At 41.7% G+C, this 13,563-nt stretch overlaps 1 protein-coding gene across 1 annotated transcript in view; it reads right to left on the bottom strand.

Annotated features, from left to right (window-relative positions):
- Window positions 1-13,563, bottom strand: part of thsd7ab (thrombospondin, type I, domain containing 7Ab) — a 132,601-nt gene that overhangs the window by 25,089 nt on the left and 93,949 nt on the right. The window contains exons 15-20 of the mRNA XM_061081407.1: window positions 9,950-10,128; window positions 8,987-8,992; window positions 8,429-8,562; window positions 7,522-7,675; window positions 4,815-4,956; window positions 789-904 (exon numbers count right to left, since the gene is read on the bottom strand). Of these exons, the coding sequence (XP_060937390.1) occupies window positions 789-904; window positions 4,815-4,956; window positions 7,522-7,675; window positions 8,429-8,562; window positions 8,987-8,992; window positions 9,950-10,128 (731 nt within the window). The remainder of the gene's footprint in view (window positions 1-788; window positions 905-4,814; window positions 4,957-7,521; window positions 7,676-8,428; window positions 8,563-8,986; window positions 8,993-9,949; window positions 10,129-13,563) is intronic.

Raw genomic sequence — 13,563 nt, forward strand, 5'->3', positions numbered from 1 at the left:
AAAAGCCCGCGGCTACGCTAACAATCTCTGCCTGGAAATACTTGTGAATATTTCATGCTGCTGTGGGACTAATGGCACCGGACGGATACAATACTAATGTAATGAGTGATGTGATTAAGTCATTAAGAAGAAACTGAAATCCAGTCAACTTGCAGTTTATATCCAGACTCATAGTGAAGACTTTTTAATAAAAGGAATTTCATAAATATGTTTTGTGAGGCCAAAATGACCTTTAACCCCTTATTGCCTGAAATGTCATACAGATGCTTAATTAAGTGGAGATTGTTAATTTCAATATAGCATATATAATAGATATAAAATGTAGGTATGAGGCAAATTAGCGACATTAGGCATAGTTGGGCATAACCGTAATTTAACAAATTTTCCAGTCTCTTGTATGTAGATTATTATATTGATGCTGCTTTTGATTGGAATTGAATAACAACATATTTTCCCCTTGCAATCATTGCTGTTCCATCATCACAGTATTTCAAATACAGTTTAATACCTCAAAATAACTTAACTGCACAGTACCAAGGGGCTAGTATGTATTTTCCACTCCGACCACTAGATTACACATTAGTACTTCCAATACCTTCATGGTGTGTGTAGTATTTGCACCATCAGGCATTAGGGGGATAAAAAGACCAGAATGGGTTTTGAGGTGAATTCGTGACATTCGTCGACAAGGGGTTAACTCCCCAAGTTCTCTAAGCAACATTTTAAGAACTTCCCTCAAAACCCAGGAATGTGTCAAACAGGTACAAATATAAAAATAGAAACCTCACCTCCTCGCAGAATTTGATGTCCACAGATTTGCCGTCGCTCCGAACGCAGTCGAGCATCCGGGTCTTGATGCCGCTGCCGCACACGGCGTTCTGACTCAGCTGACACGTGCTCCAGTCTGAGGAGGAAACAAAAACACATTCACATCTAACTGTCATCAGGGTTTATCGATTCGTGTTTGGATTCTAAAGCAGCAAAAGAAAAGATATCGATGCTGGAGACACACGCTCCGTCACCCAGAGAACAAGACCACACGATGAAGGGATGAATAAATATGAAGTAAACTACGAGCATCTATCTTTCATCCTTAATTTAATCCACTTTCTGTGCAGGAATAAATGTCACTGAAAAATGACATTAAAATGATTGATCCATTATTAATATACAAGTATTGATTACAGCAGCTTTAAGTGAGTGACTCGGAGCCAAGTCCCGACTCCATTGATCTGGATGAAGTGAAAGACTCCGGCAAAGGACAGAATTAAACAGGTGTGTAAATACTTGATTAATAAATGTAGGTAAATGAATACAGACGATAATGGAAACGAAGTTCAAAGATTTGTCGACTGAATAAATCACAGAGAGAAACAGCTGTCGTGGATCTTTGCACTGATGCATCACGTTGAATACAGGTTGTCCTCCAGAATTTTCTTTCTTGTTAAATATCAATTAATTTATAGATTTTGGATAAAGGTGTATGGATACTATCGATTTAATCCCTGGTGACTTTGCAGACATGAACCAAAACTCTCCTTCCGTCACTGCTCCTGTCTCTGAGTGGATCTTTGAGGAGAGACATGTCACGCATACAAATGAACCGACCGGATGACGCAGCAGAAAGACGACCGTGTGCTGTGTACTGTAAGTGTGACTCAGCTCTTTACCTCTTTAGTTCAACGACTCCAACGGTAAAATAATCGGTGTGTGAGCCTTTTTCATTTAGTTTTCTGTTCTGACTCCAAACAGCCTCTGGCTCCAGCAGATCACTGTCGATAAAAGATGATTACTTGCTCTGCAAAGAGGTCATTTAAGGTTTAAAACCGCTCACTTAAATCCAATAAATCCAGCTGCCATCAGTGGCCTTTTATGCTGACATCACACACGCGAGCTGTGTGGGCAGGCGCTCAGACTTAAGTTCCCTTCCTCGGAGAAAGCAACCGGGATTTAAAAGTAAACAGCAGAAAAGTTCAGCAACATCAGAAGCTGAAGTTACGTTTCTGTCAAGGAAAAATACATTTTGTTCCAGACATACAAGAAGACAACGCCCTTAAAATAAGAACGGAAGTTGTTATGAAACCACATTTAGACATAAAGACATCTAGATACAGATTTTTATTTCGATCTGCACTAGAAATGCACAGATTTAAATCCCCTAAACATGTCTGATTTGTAACATAAAGACCTATAAAATATTTCCTGAGAAAACAAGACGATTATATTGATTCTTGCAACGTTAAATATTCCTGATCCAGGTCTGCACCAAATCTTTATGGGTTCATTTTTGGGTCAATCCCACTCCTCCACATAATTTCACAGAAATCGGTTGAGTAGCTTTTTTGCGTAGTTCATCTAATTAACTAACATCAAGCAACTAACAAACGGTCAGGTGTGACATCACCGCCTCCTAAAGTTAAATGCATCGTGCATGTTGTTAAAAATAACAAAAGAGTGAGGCCTCTGAAGTTGCAAGCTATGTTTAACTTTTGTTTTATGTTTTAACTGATTTAATCGATACATAAACAGAAAGATATTCTTTCTGAATAACTTACTGATTAAATAGAAAGTAAAAAGGGAAAAAGCAGTTTTCAGTCGATAATAATAGACAAAAATACAGAAGCAAATCATTACATTTTAAATTACAGCTTTTAACATTGTTTTTTTATCACAAAACTTAATACAGCTACATTAATTGAGGTGTAACTGTATTTAACCAATTGTATTTTTTACCGATAAACCTATTGATAATACAGAAAGTAAAAAAGCCATATTCAGTTTAATATATCCTGTAAAAAAGCATGGAATCGTCAAATAGAAAAATATTTGATGACGATGACGCCAGGCGCTGACGTTTGCGAGCTCAATTCTGTGGCTCCTCTGGGGAGGGAAAAATATGGAGATGGAAAAACAAGAAAGAGCGACGCTGAGAGAGAGAGAGAGAGAGAGAGAGAGGAGGCTGTAAAAAGGAGAAGAAACACTGAAGGAACGGTTTCTGCATCAACAATGAAAAAAACAACAAGAAAGAGTGTTTTACCCAATAATAATCTCAGCTTGTATATTATGAACATCTACCCCAGGAAGCCCGTGTGCCACAGTGAACCCAGCAGCAGGGATTATGTGTCTCATCTCCCGACACAAAGGGAAGACAGGAGAGTGGGCTGCTGCAGAATGTAGGGCAGCAGAAACCAAGGCAACACAATACAAGTTTCAACAACTGAAAAATAGGAAGAGTGCCAATCTTTTCTCTCCGCTTATCTTTATTGAAATCTTTTATTTTTTAACAGTTTTGGGAACGAAATGTGAACGTGTGGCCTCTGTGTTGTTGAGTTGGGATTTGCTCCAGATTCCAGGGGAGAGCTTGAGGAAGCTTCCGCCTCAATGTCCACAAGGAGTTCCAGAATCTTTAGAGCAAATCAAAAAGTACATTTTCGTAAACACAGCCTGAACATGGAGAAGCTGAATTAAATATACTTAAATAAAGTTGCAAGCTATGTTTAACTTTTGTTTTAGGTTTTAACTGATTTAATCTGATAAATAAACAGAAACAAATAATTTATTCTCATCATAATCCTTGCTTTCCTTTGAACATTAAATTTTTTTTAAATAAAAACTTCTTTCTGATTAACTTAGTGATTACATAGAAAGTAAAAAGGGAAAAAGCTGAATTCAGTCGATATAGAGCTTGAGGAAGCTTCCGGCTCAATATCCACAAGGAGTTCCAGAATCTTTTCTGCGTTAGAGTAAATCAAAAAGTACATTTTCTGTTTGGCAATCACCACCGAGGTGCCACTGAGCATCGAACCCACGGCGATCAGCAGCCAAACATATGAAGAGATCTTTAGAAACATGAAATGTGAGCTTGTTTGACCTTTCCAAGTGGAGCTCAAGTGTAAAAACAAACCCTGCCTGTGATTGAAAGCAGAATCAGAAGAGCCTCATTAAACAAAACGAGGTCTGATAGAACATTGGAAGGTTTGCAATTAATAAGGCTGCAAAAGAACAGATGAGTCAGTTATTGATTTGTCTGGCTCTGAAACGGGAAATTAAAAATACGTCTCCAACCAGAAGCAGGCGATCTGCCTCAATACGTTTTCTAAACTTTTAGCTGCCGTTTTGAAGCCTTAAGTTTGGCATTTTGTCCAATGACACCTTTATTTTTCTTAATTCAGATGTAAAACATATTTAAAGAGGCGGTGGAACCTGACTGAGCTCGAAGACACTTCACTCCCACCTTCACTAGCTGAAACCTTCACCCATTGGACGATACTAGCTAATCCATCATCGTCTAATTGACTAAAAATGGATGATAATTTACATAATGATCCTCATGCTACATTGAAGAAGACTTGAAACTGGAGATAAAGATCATTAACACCTTAAAAGGACAATGTTTACTGAGGTTATAAATCAAGGGAGGAGTTGAATCATTTTCTCCGACTTCTACAGAGTCGGCCTCGGCTGTTCATGAGGAAACAGATTCACATTCCCGACCCGGAGTAAACGTCCATTTTATATATATCCAGTCTGTGGTCGTACACAGAAACAAAGCCGGCTCTCTGGACCTCGAGTCCTGATGTGTAACACAAAGGTGTCAACTTCTATCCTGTCAAGCTCTTCACACATTCGTTGACTCAGCTCTGTGACGAACTCAGCTGCCGATATGAAGCTGGATCAACACTGTTCCTCCGTGAAGGCTCATACTTTTTATACAGAATGCTGAGGAGGGATAAAAAGCACCAGATTCCCACAGCTATAAAGAAGGAGACTCAGCTCCTGCAGAAGTTTCCTGAAAGACTTTGGGTTTCCTTTACCTGTGATGTTGTAGAAGTAGTTGAAGCAGTTGAGGTTCAGGCCGCACGGCTCCTTATCCGTGGTGTCCGGACACTGCCTCCCCACACTGGGAGAGCGGAGCGGGTACGCTGTGCGAATCCGGCTGTTGGTCCGAGTACACGGCTGAAACAGAGACAGACCAGTGTGTAATAAGTAATAAGAACTTCAGGGGTTGCAAAGGGGCGGAAAGTTTCTGGTAAATTTCCGGAAACTTTCCGGAAACTTTCCATGGGAAGTTAAGCTCGGGAATTTGGGGAATTTTGAAAAAAAACAACAACTATGCAAATTAAACACTGAGCAATAAAAACGTCATTCAAAACTCTATTTTAAAGATGTATGGAACGTTGAGTTTCAAGCCTCCACTGTGCATTCTTCCATCACATGCACAGATAACTCCCAGCATGCTTCACTCTACAGCAGGGCTATTGAGGCCCTGCTGTAGAGTGAAGGACTAGTCAGGTAAGTTTCTATGATATTACTGGGAAAATATATTAGCATGCTGATTGAGGATTGTTCATCTGTTCATCTAGACTATTTCCATTCATTTATCCATCAATTGTAAAATATGTTTACAGACGATTCCAATTGTTCGGCTAACTATTTATATCTCTGGCATTGCATTAGTGTTTTTTTACAAACTTTTTTCTCATCTTATTCTACAGAACAATGCCACGTGCACTCTCTCATGTGTGGAGACATTTCACCCCATCCAATGTAGAAGGAAAGGCTGTGTACATTTGCAAATACTGTGCAAAGACCTATGTTAAGAATGACACAACGATGCAGAAGCATATAGTCAAGTGCCCAAAGTTTCCTCAGGGCTCAAATCAGCCTATGACAAAACAAAATGTTTATATTTATGTCCGTATATGACAAGGTAAATACAGTTAGTATAAATTACCTACAACATTTCCAGTTTATTCCCGTTAATTCCCGTTAATTCCCGTTAATTCCCGTATATTCCCGTTTATTCCCGTTAATTCCCATGGAAAGTTTCCAACTTTGAATATTCCCGGAATTTTGCAACCCTACTTCATACAGTCACATAGTCCACAGACAAGTCCCCGAGCCATCAAGCCACACTGAACGCTCCCGATTCTGGATTATTTTCATGTAAGATTTCTTCTCAAGACGTTATCTTAGCATCTGCCCGGTCCTGGTCTCTAGGGATTCCCAGTATGTGGATTTGTTTTCCAGTAGGAAAAAAACAAGAAAGCTGAAACATATATTCTGCAGGAACAGTAAACCACCAGATTCTTCACAGTCATTGCTCGCACTGAGGAGAGTTGACAGCTTTTTGAATAACTCCATCACGGGTTGTGATGAATAAAAGATGTGAGAGGGTCCCGCTGGTGCCAGTGCAGCCTCCATATTGAGATAGGAAGTGTGGGAAGTCTGTGTCGAGCACTTTGAGGAAGAAGCGGGTGTGATTAACAACGGCCGCGAGAACAGCAGGTGAAACCAGAGCAGTTCAAATGGCTTTTTACCACGAATCTGAGATGTGTCAGCGGCGGAGGAGGAGGAGCCGAACACCATGTTCTGACTCTTTCACATGGAACACGTGCCGCGGCCTGTGGGCGGGGGGGCGGGGGGCGGGTGGGGGCCTCACTGCTGTGATCACATCAGGTCTCTTTTTACAAAGTCTTCATATTTCACACTGAGTCTGAACAGGTCTCTCTGACAAATCACCATCTTCTGCTCTTTTTATCATCATCTCCTGGGATGAAGTCGACGTTTATGAAGTGAAGTCGCGGCAGCATCGAGTCTCTTATAATAAATCACTATTGTTATGAAAAGTAACTCGGTATTTTCACTGTTTTCCAAATGATCCTCACAAACGAGGGGTGATAATTTAGCTTTATGCGTTTTGTGTGTGTGTGTGTGTCACTGAATTTAAATTTGAAAACCTGCTCATAAGGAGTTCTGAGTCTTTATCATAAATTACCCCTCCTCCTCCTCTCTGCTGAACACAGGGAGAGTAAAGCCTGATATAGGAGACGTATAAACCTGCCTCCCAGTTTATATATCTTCTTTATTCCTCCTCGGACAAGAACAAACCTGTTGACATCCATTCACACACTGCTCAGGATAATACTGATCCGCTACGGTTTGAGATCCTCGAGCCGCAGAGAACATGTTTACGACGAGAACAAGATATCAAGATAAATCTCAGAGGGCTTCACAGAGGTCTGACCCTCCCACATCTCAGATTAGGTCCAGTTTACATCCAGGACATGGTCAAACACTACACACCAGCACGTTCACTCCGCTCTGCTTCAGCTAAACGACTCGTTGCTCCTTCACTGCTAAACACTCATCACCATCACGACTGTTTGCTGTCCTGGCTCCTAAATGGTGGAATGAGCTCTCAATTGACCTTCGGACATCTGAAAGTTTACACATCTTCCGCCGAAAACTAAAAACACATCCTTCCGACTGTACCTTGAATAAAAACAACAAAAAAACTAACCACTTTTTGAAACTAACACTTTGGTAGCACTAAAATGGCACTTACTTATAGCACTCTGTAGTTTTGCTTTATTTCGAAGAAATTGTACTGTCTTGATACTTGTTGTTCTTGGTTTGTTCCCTCAGGGTTGATGCACTTATTGTAAGTCGCTATGGATAAAAGCGTCAGCTAAATGAAATGTAATGTAACATCTCCCCTGCTCCGGGTTCATCTCTCACCAGGCTGCAGCGGCTCCACGGGCCCCAGTCGTTCAGGACGCAGTCCTCGGGGCAGGGCAGCCGGCTCTCCCTGGCGCCCAGGGGCATCTCCTCCGGGTCACACAGGTAGTCCTCCACCGACTCCGAGGGCCCGTCGATGGTGTTCAGCATGCACCTAAAGGGGGGGGGGGTCCATAGGAACGGGTCAGAAAGGCTGGTGCCGTGCTCCTATGAGCAGGAGACTTTGTGTTGACGTGACAGTGACACAACGACAGGATGTGTTTCTCACTCAGTGGAGCGAGAACATCAGAGTAACAGAGGTCAGTTTTATTCATATAGATACATAAAATAAACATAAAGCTGTGGAGGGTCAACGTAAACACAGCCTGAACATGGAGAAGCTGAATTAAATATCTGAAATAAAGTTGGAAGCTATGTTTAACTTTTGTTATGTGTTTTAACTGATTTAATCAGATAAATAAAAAGAAACAGGACAGCATTTATTCTCATCATGAACTTTGCTTTCCTTTGAAAATGTAATTTTTTTTATATAAAACTTAATATTATACTATTATTTCTGATTAAACTACTGTTTATACAGAAAGTCAAAAGGGAAAAGGCTGTTTTCAGTCGATAATAAGAGACAAAAATACAGAAGCAAATCATTACATTTGAAATTACAGCTTTTAAAATTGTTTTTTGAACACACAACTTTTTTTATCGATTAACCTATTAATTATTCAGAGAGTAAAAAAATAATTTACTCTCAGTTAAATATATCCTGTGAAAAAGTAGCAACTTGTCCAATATAAAAATTCATTTTGTTAGATTTTAGCTTGAAACTTGTCTAAAGATCAATGGAGAATACATTTAATCAATATCAATAAACTAATATATGTACATGCAGAACGACCAGTGTGACAGATACCTGACTTTTCTGGTCTGGACGCCCTCGCCACAGTTCTCCTTCAGGTCCACGTTGCTGACCTTCCACACGCTCCAGGGCTCGGCCAGCCACACGTACTGGTTACAGTCGCTCTGACATGGAACCACCTCGTACACCTGAGAGAGAGAGAGGAACCTCAGTCACCTGCTTTTAAATTGATTCACACACAAATGTTTAAAACGTTCTCACTGCAGGATAAACCCCTGACGAGTGACAGGATCCTCGTGGACACACATTTTATATTTAGACACAGATTTGTATTAAATGCTGCGTCTCAGCCGGGCAAGTTTATGTGCAGAGTTTTGCTCTAATAAGTCGTGATTCAGCTCTTCTACGGTTTAACTCCACCAACGAGATTACTCCTAACCCTCGGAGCTCCTCCTCCTCCTCGGCTGCATCAATCTGCCGAGGCTCTGTTGTTTACTTACAGTGAGGATGTTGTGGTTGTGTGAGTCGATCAATCAGCGACACACACACTCACATCGGAGACACTTAACATCTGCCACTACATCACAAACAGCTGAGAGAAGCAGCTCTTACCTGGGCCTGGAGCGATGAGTCACATCCAGCGAGCGGCGATGTGGATTAAAAGGAGACAGACGGATTAATGAGCACAACTGTTCATACAGAGAACGACTTCATAATCAATGCAACGTTTGAGAGGATATAATCGGGAAAGCCTCTGGCGTTAATACCTGTGTAAACTTACACACACACAGACACACACACACACACCAGACACACAGGCAGGCGCACGTCAACACAACCTTAATCTGCATCTGCTGATGCTCACACGCCCGGAAACCGTTTCATTTCAGTGAATCATAGAAACCTTGAGGAATCAACTGACACATGTTGGAGCTTAAATATGTTGATTGGGCTCCGGTTACAGAACCTGAGGCTTTTTGAACAAACTGCAGAACATGAACTGTACATAGAGAAGGACGAGATGAGAACCCTCCCCTCTGAAAAGTGAAGCCTAAGCATCTCAATCAGCTTTCTGCATAACCTTGTTAGCTACTTCTGTGATTATTGTATGTGAGGTATTCAATATATCTCTGGTTTACTCTGCTGGTGACTGGTCCAGGACATTAGAACTGATCTGTTATATCACATTGTGGGTTTGTTGACGTCTGTTGGCCCCACTAGGTTGTATTTCTGTATTTTGTACTATTTATATATATATTTGATTGTGGCAGCATGCTTTTGCCCTTTCCACACCAAAATGTTTGGCTTCACTTCTTGAAGGAAGGAAAACGAGTCATCGATCTTTATATAAAGTCTACAGTCCAGCAATAGTAAGTAAGGTCAAGTTCGGCAGATCCATTTGTTTTTTAACTCTCTCTCTCTCTTGTATATACTACATTGTATGGATTACACGCGAATAGGTATAAATATCTTGCACAGTTAATATTCAATTATCTATTAAACTCGATCGAGCAGAGAAGCAGCTGCAGGTTTTTATGTGAACGTTCCTCTCGGGCTTCGGCCTCGGCTCGTTACCTGGTTGAGGTGGTCGAGTTTGGGACAAGGCCGCCCTCCGTTGTACGGTTTCTCTCGGAGCCACTTGGATCGAACCTTCACGCCGCTGCCGCAGGACTTGCTGCAGCGCGACCAGTTGGACCATTCACTGAGTTTACAGTCTGAAGGACAGGGGATGATGCACGCCTCCTCGATATAACCTGCAAGGACGACAGGAAGAACGTTTACATTTAAAGGTTGGTGGTTCTGGTTTCTCGGCTGTGAGCTGTAACCTGTAGAGAAGATGGTGATTTGTGCCTGAACTCACCAGAGGAAACACTGGCAGATAAAATGACGAGACTTTTCAGGCCATTTGAAAGAATCCGACAGAACGTTGTCGTCTGTTATTAATTATCTCAGAACAAAAAGAGCATTCAGCAGATAATTGATTTATAGGGGAAATTAGCTCTGTGAGAAAAAACCTTTTGTTCTCTCTGACTCCGAACTACCAGGCAGAAGAACAGCCCGGGCTGGTTGGAAGAATCTGGTTTTTCACATTCCAAAGCCCAGTTTCTCCTTCTCAATCAAACAAACAGCCTTTTAACTTCTCTCTGAATGCCACATGCTGCCGGAGCACAGCCGACCATTAACTGACACCTCGCAAACTAATATAAAAGCACTTATTGATTTCAAGCCCGGTGGAATGAAAACACGGGCCCACACTCAAAGGCACAATTTTACGGTGTGTTATGTGAAATTGAAAAAGAGAAAACTCCCAATGCGGTGGATTGAGTCTGGAGGCCGGCTTCATTATTTCAATCTATTTGGTCACAGCAGTCAACAGGGATGTTTTTAACCATCTCCCTCTGCTTGTTACGCTTCTTTTATCCTTCTCTCTCTCTCTCTCCGAGCTGTGGTTTCCTCAGTTTGCCTCCGTCCACACAGGTCACACGGTGTTGAAAGAGATTCTTCTTCTGATCCTTTTTGCTTTGTGGGATTCAAATGGGTTTTATTCTCCCCCCCCTAGTTGCTCAAAGAGAAAGCAAACTAGAGAAAGAGATCAGAACTAGATAGTTATTGTTGGCTTGTGTAGCAGCACCGGCCTGTAAATCAGTTTATCCTTTTTATTAAGGGAATCGATGAGGTGAATGAGGCGGGAAAGTGGAGTGTCACACTTAGTGCCGAGCCACTTCCTCTTCCTGACGAGGGCTCGTTCACTCTGCTCGCCCTTTTCACAGAGAGAGAGAGACACGTGTTGTGCGATGCTGACTGACAAACACACTTCCCACCAAGTGGAGAGGAAGCTGGTGGTGAGTCAGTCCTCACAGATCGATCTCCTCAGCAGTGGTGGGAAGTAACAAAGTAGAAATACTTTGTTACTGTACTTAAGTAGATTTTTCACATATCTGTACTTTACTTGAGTATTTCTTTTCCTCACGACTTTTTACTTTTACTTGTTACATTTGAACAAAAATATGTGTACTTTCTACTTCTTACATTCTCAAACTGGCTCGTTACTTGAGCAGCGGAGGTTGGTTCTCTCTCTCTCTCTCTCTCTCTCTCTCTCTCTCTCTCTCTCTCTCTCTCATCTAGGGTTCAAGATTTTTACATTATATACATTATATTCATATTGTTGTTATAATTTTTCAGTCAGTTGAGATAAATCTTGAGGAGAAACATTTTGGTTTGTTTTGTGTCTGTATAGGCCTACTATAAAAAGCACTTTGAATTTTTAATTTTGGTACTTGTACTTTTACTTTTGATACTTAAGTACATTTCAACACCAGATACTTTTTATACCTAAGTACTTTTAATATGAGCTACTTTAAGACTTTTACTCAAGTCATTTTCTGACGGGTGACTTTTACTTTTACCGAAGTCACTTTCAGGTAATATATCTGTACTTTTACTCAAGTATGGCTTTCAAGTACTTTATACACCACTGCTCCTCAGTGCGTGTGTGTGTGTGTGTGAGATTTCTTCTGGCTTCATGTCTTTAACCTCAAGCTGAGCACGTTCAGCGTGTTCCTCCGTCAGGCTCCACCGCTGTGAGGCTGCGTTCCAGACAATTTGGAAATCAAGATGTTCCCGGTTGAAATGACTGATTTCCAACCTCAGAGTGCTCGATGACAAACATGGCTGACAAGCTGGTTTATCTGTCTTTGGCTGGTAATTACACATTTGAACTATGAGCAGTGCAGCGTCGACATGACAGATCCGCAAAGTGAAGCCGGAGCATCTTGAACCTGGTGACTGGCTGCAGCTGTAGGTCATAAACCCTGTCTCCTCCATGTTAACGGATGGGGCATGAAACAAATGAAAAAGAAAACGTCAAATAAACTTTTCTCACGGATGTTTTCTGTTATTTTTGGTTCTTCCTGATGTTTGTTCAAGTGTTTCTGATCAGTTTGGTTGTAATTAGTGATTTGATGATGTAAAAAAGGGGTAAAACGTGATGATTGACACCTGAGACTGACTCATTGGTCCATGTGTGTATCAGCGAGACCTCAACACTGCGTTGCTTTAATAAAAAAGTGGCAAATATAATTCGCTTTGCCCTTCAGTTGATGGTTCATGATTTACAGTGCACGCCTCTGTGGGCGCCGCCAATGCTGCGTGACGTCTGGACGGAATGGATCCGCCCCCGAGCTCCCGAGGAGACAGTGTTTGACTTTGAGTGGCGTTCCACTGAGCTCTCTCCAGCAGGAGGCTGGACAGTCTGGACTGCAGAGTTATCTGGAACCCAGCGTGAGCTGCCAGACGCAGCGACAGGTTCCTGCACCGACCGCTGAGCTCGGCCGAAGGAAATGAAGGAAAACTAGAAGGGAGAGTGGTCTTCATTTGTTTTCTCTGTGCAGAATCTCAGTTTGTCCTAAAACTGATGTTGAGTGTTTTGACAAGTGATGTCCATGACTAGAAGCCGTGTCAGGTCACGTCCAGACACCAACTAGTAGGAAATAAAATGAATAAATAACCCTTGCAGCTGTTTTTGCTGTTGTCGAGTTGCTCAAAGGAACAAATGAGACGATGAATCCTCAAAGTCTAGTCTGAGTAATATAAAAGAGACATATTTAACGTGTAGCAGACGCTGAAGACCTTTCATAAGAGCTAATAAAACCAAGAGACAGGATCTGGAAAGACAATCACTTTACCCTCCATGACTGCAGCAGTAGAAATATGTCACAAAATAAAGAATCCAGTGTAAAGTTGGTGAAAGATTCGATTTCCGTAGAGAGAATGTTTACTTCTTGGAGGAAAGCTGAAGGATCAATCCACTGCCCTCAAACTGATCCAGTAAAGCTATTATGATTAGAAAATAAATCATCTGTTAATCCAGCCATGACTAGAATCCTGGCAACACTTTGGCTTCAACTAAATACACAGTGACACACAAAGTGACACACACACGAACACAAATACACACACGCTGGCCTCTACACTCTCGTGCCTCTATGTCCAGATCAACATTAACACCGCGCTGAGTTCAGCATAAGCTCTGAAGTAAGCTCCCCGACCTCTGACCTCCCACCGTAGGCCCGGCGGTCGAGTGCCGTCACTGTGGATCAGCGGCGCCGTCACTTCTCGTTCCCTCGGAGCAAACGCCTCGGCCGCAGTTCACCCGTAGTTCACCTGATATTAACTTGTCCAGGTTTCGT

The sequence above is a fragment of the Limanda limanda genome, chromosome 11, assembly GCF_963576545.1.
Source record: "Limanda limanda chromosome 11, fLimLim1.1, whole genome shotgun sequence".
Taxonomy (NCBI): domain Eukaryota; kingdom Metazoa; phylum Chordata; class Actinopteri; order Pleuronectiformes; family Pleuronectidae; genus Limanda; species Limanda limanda.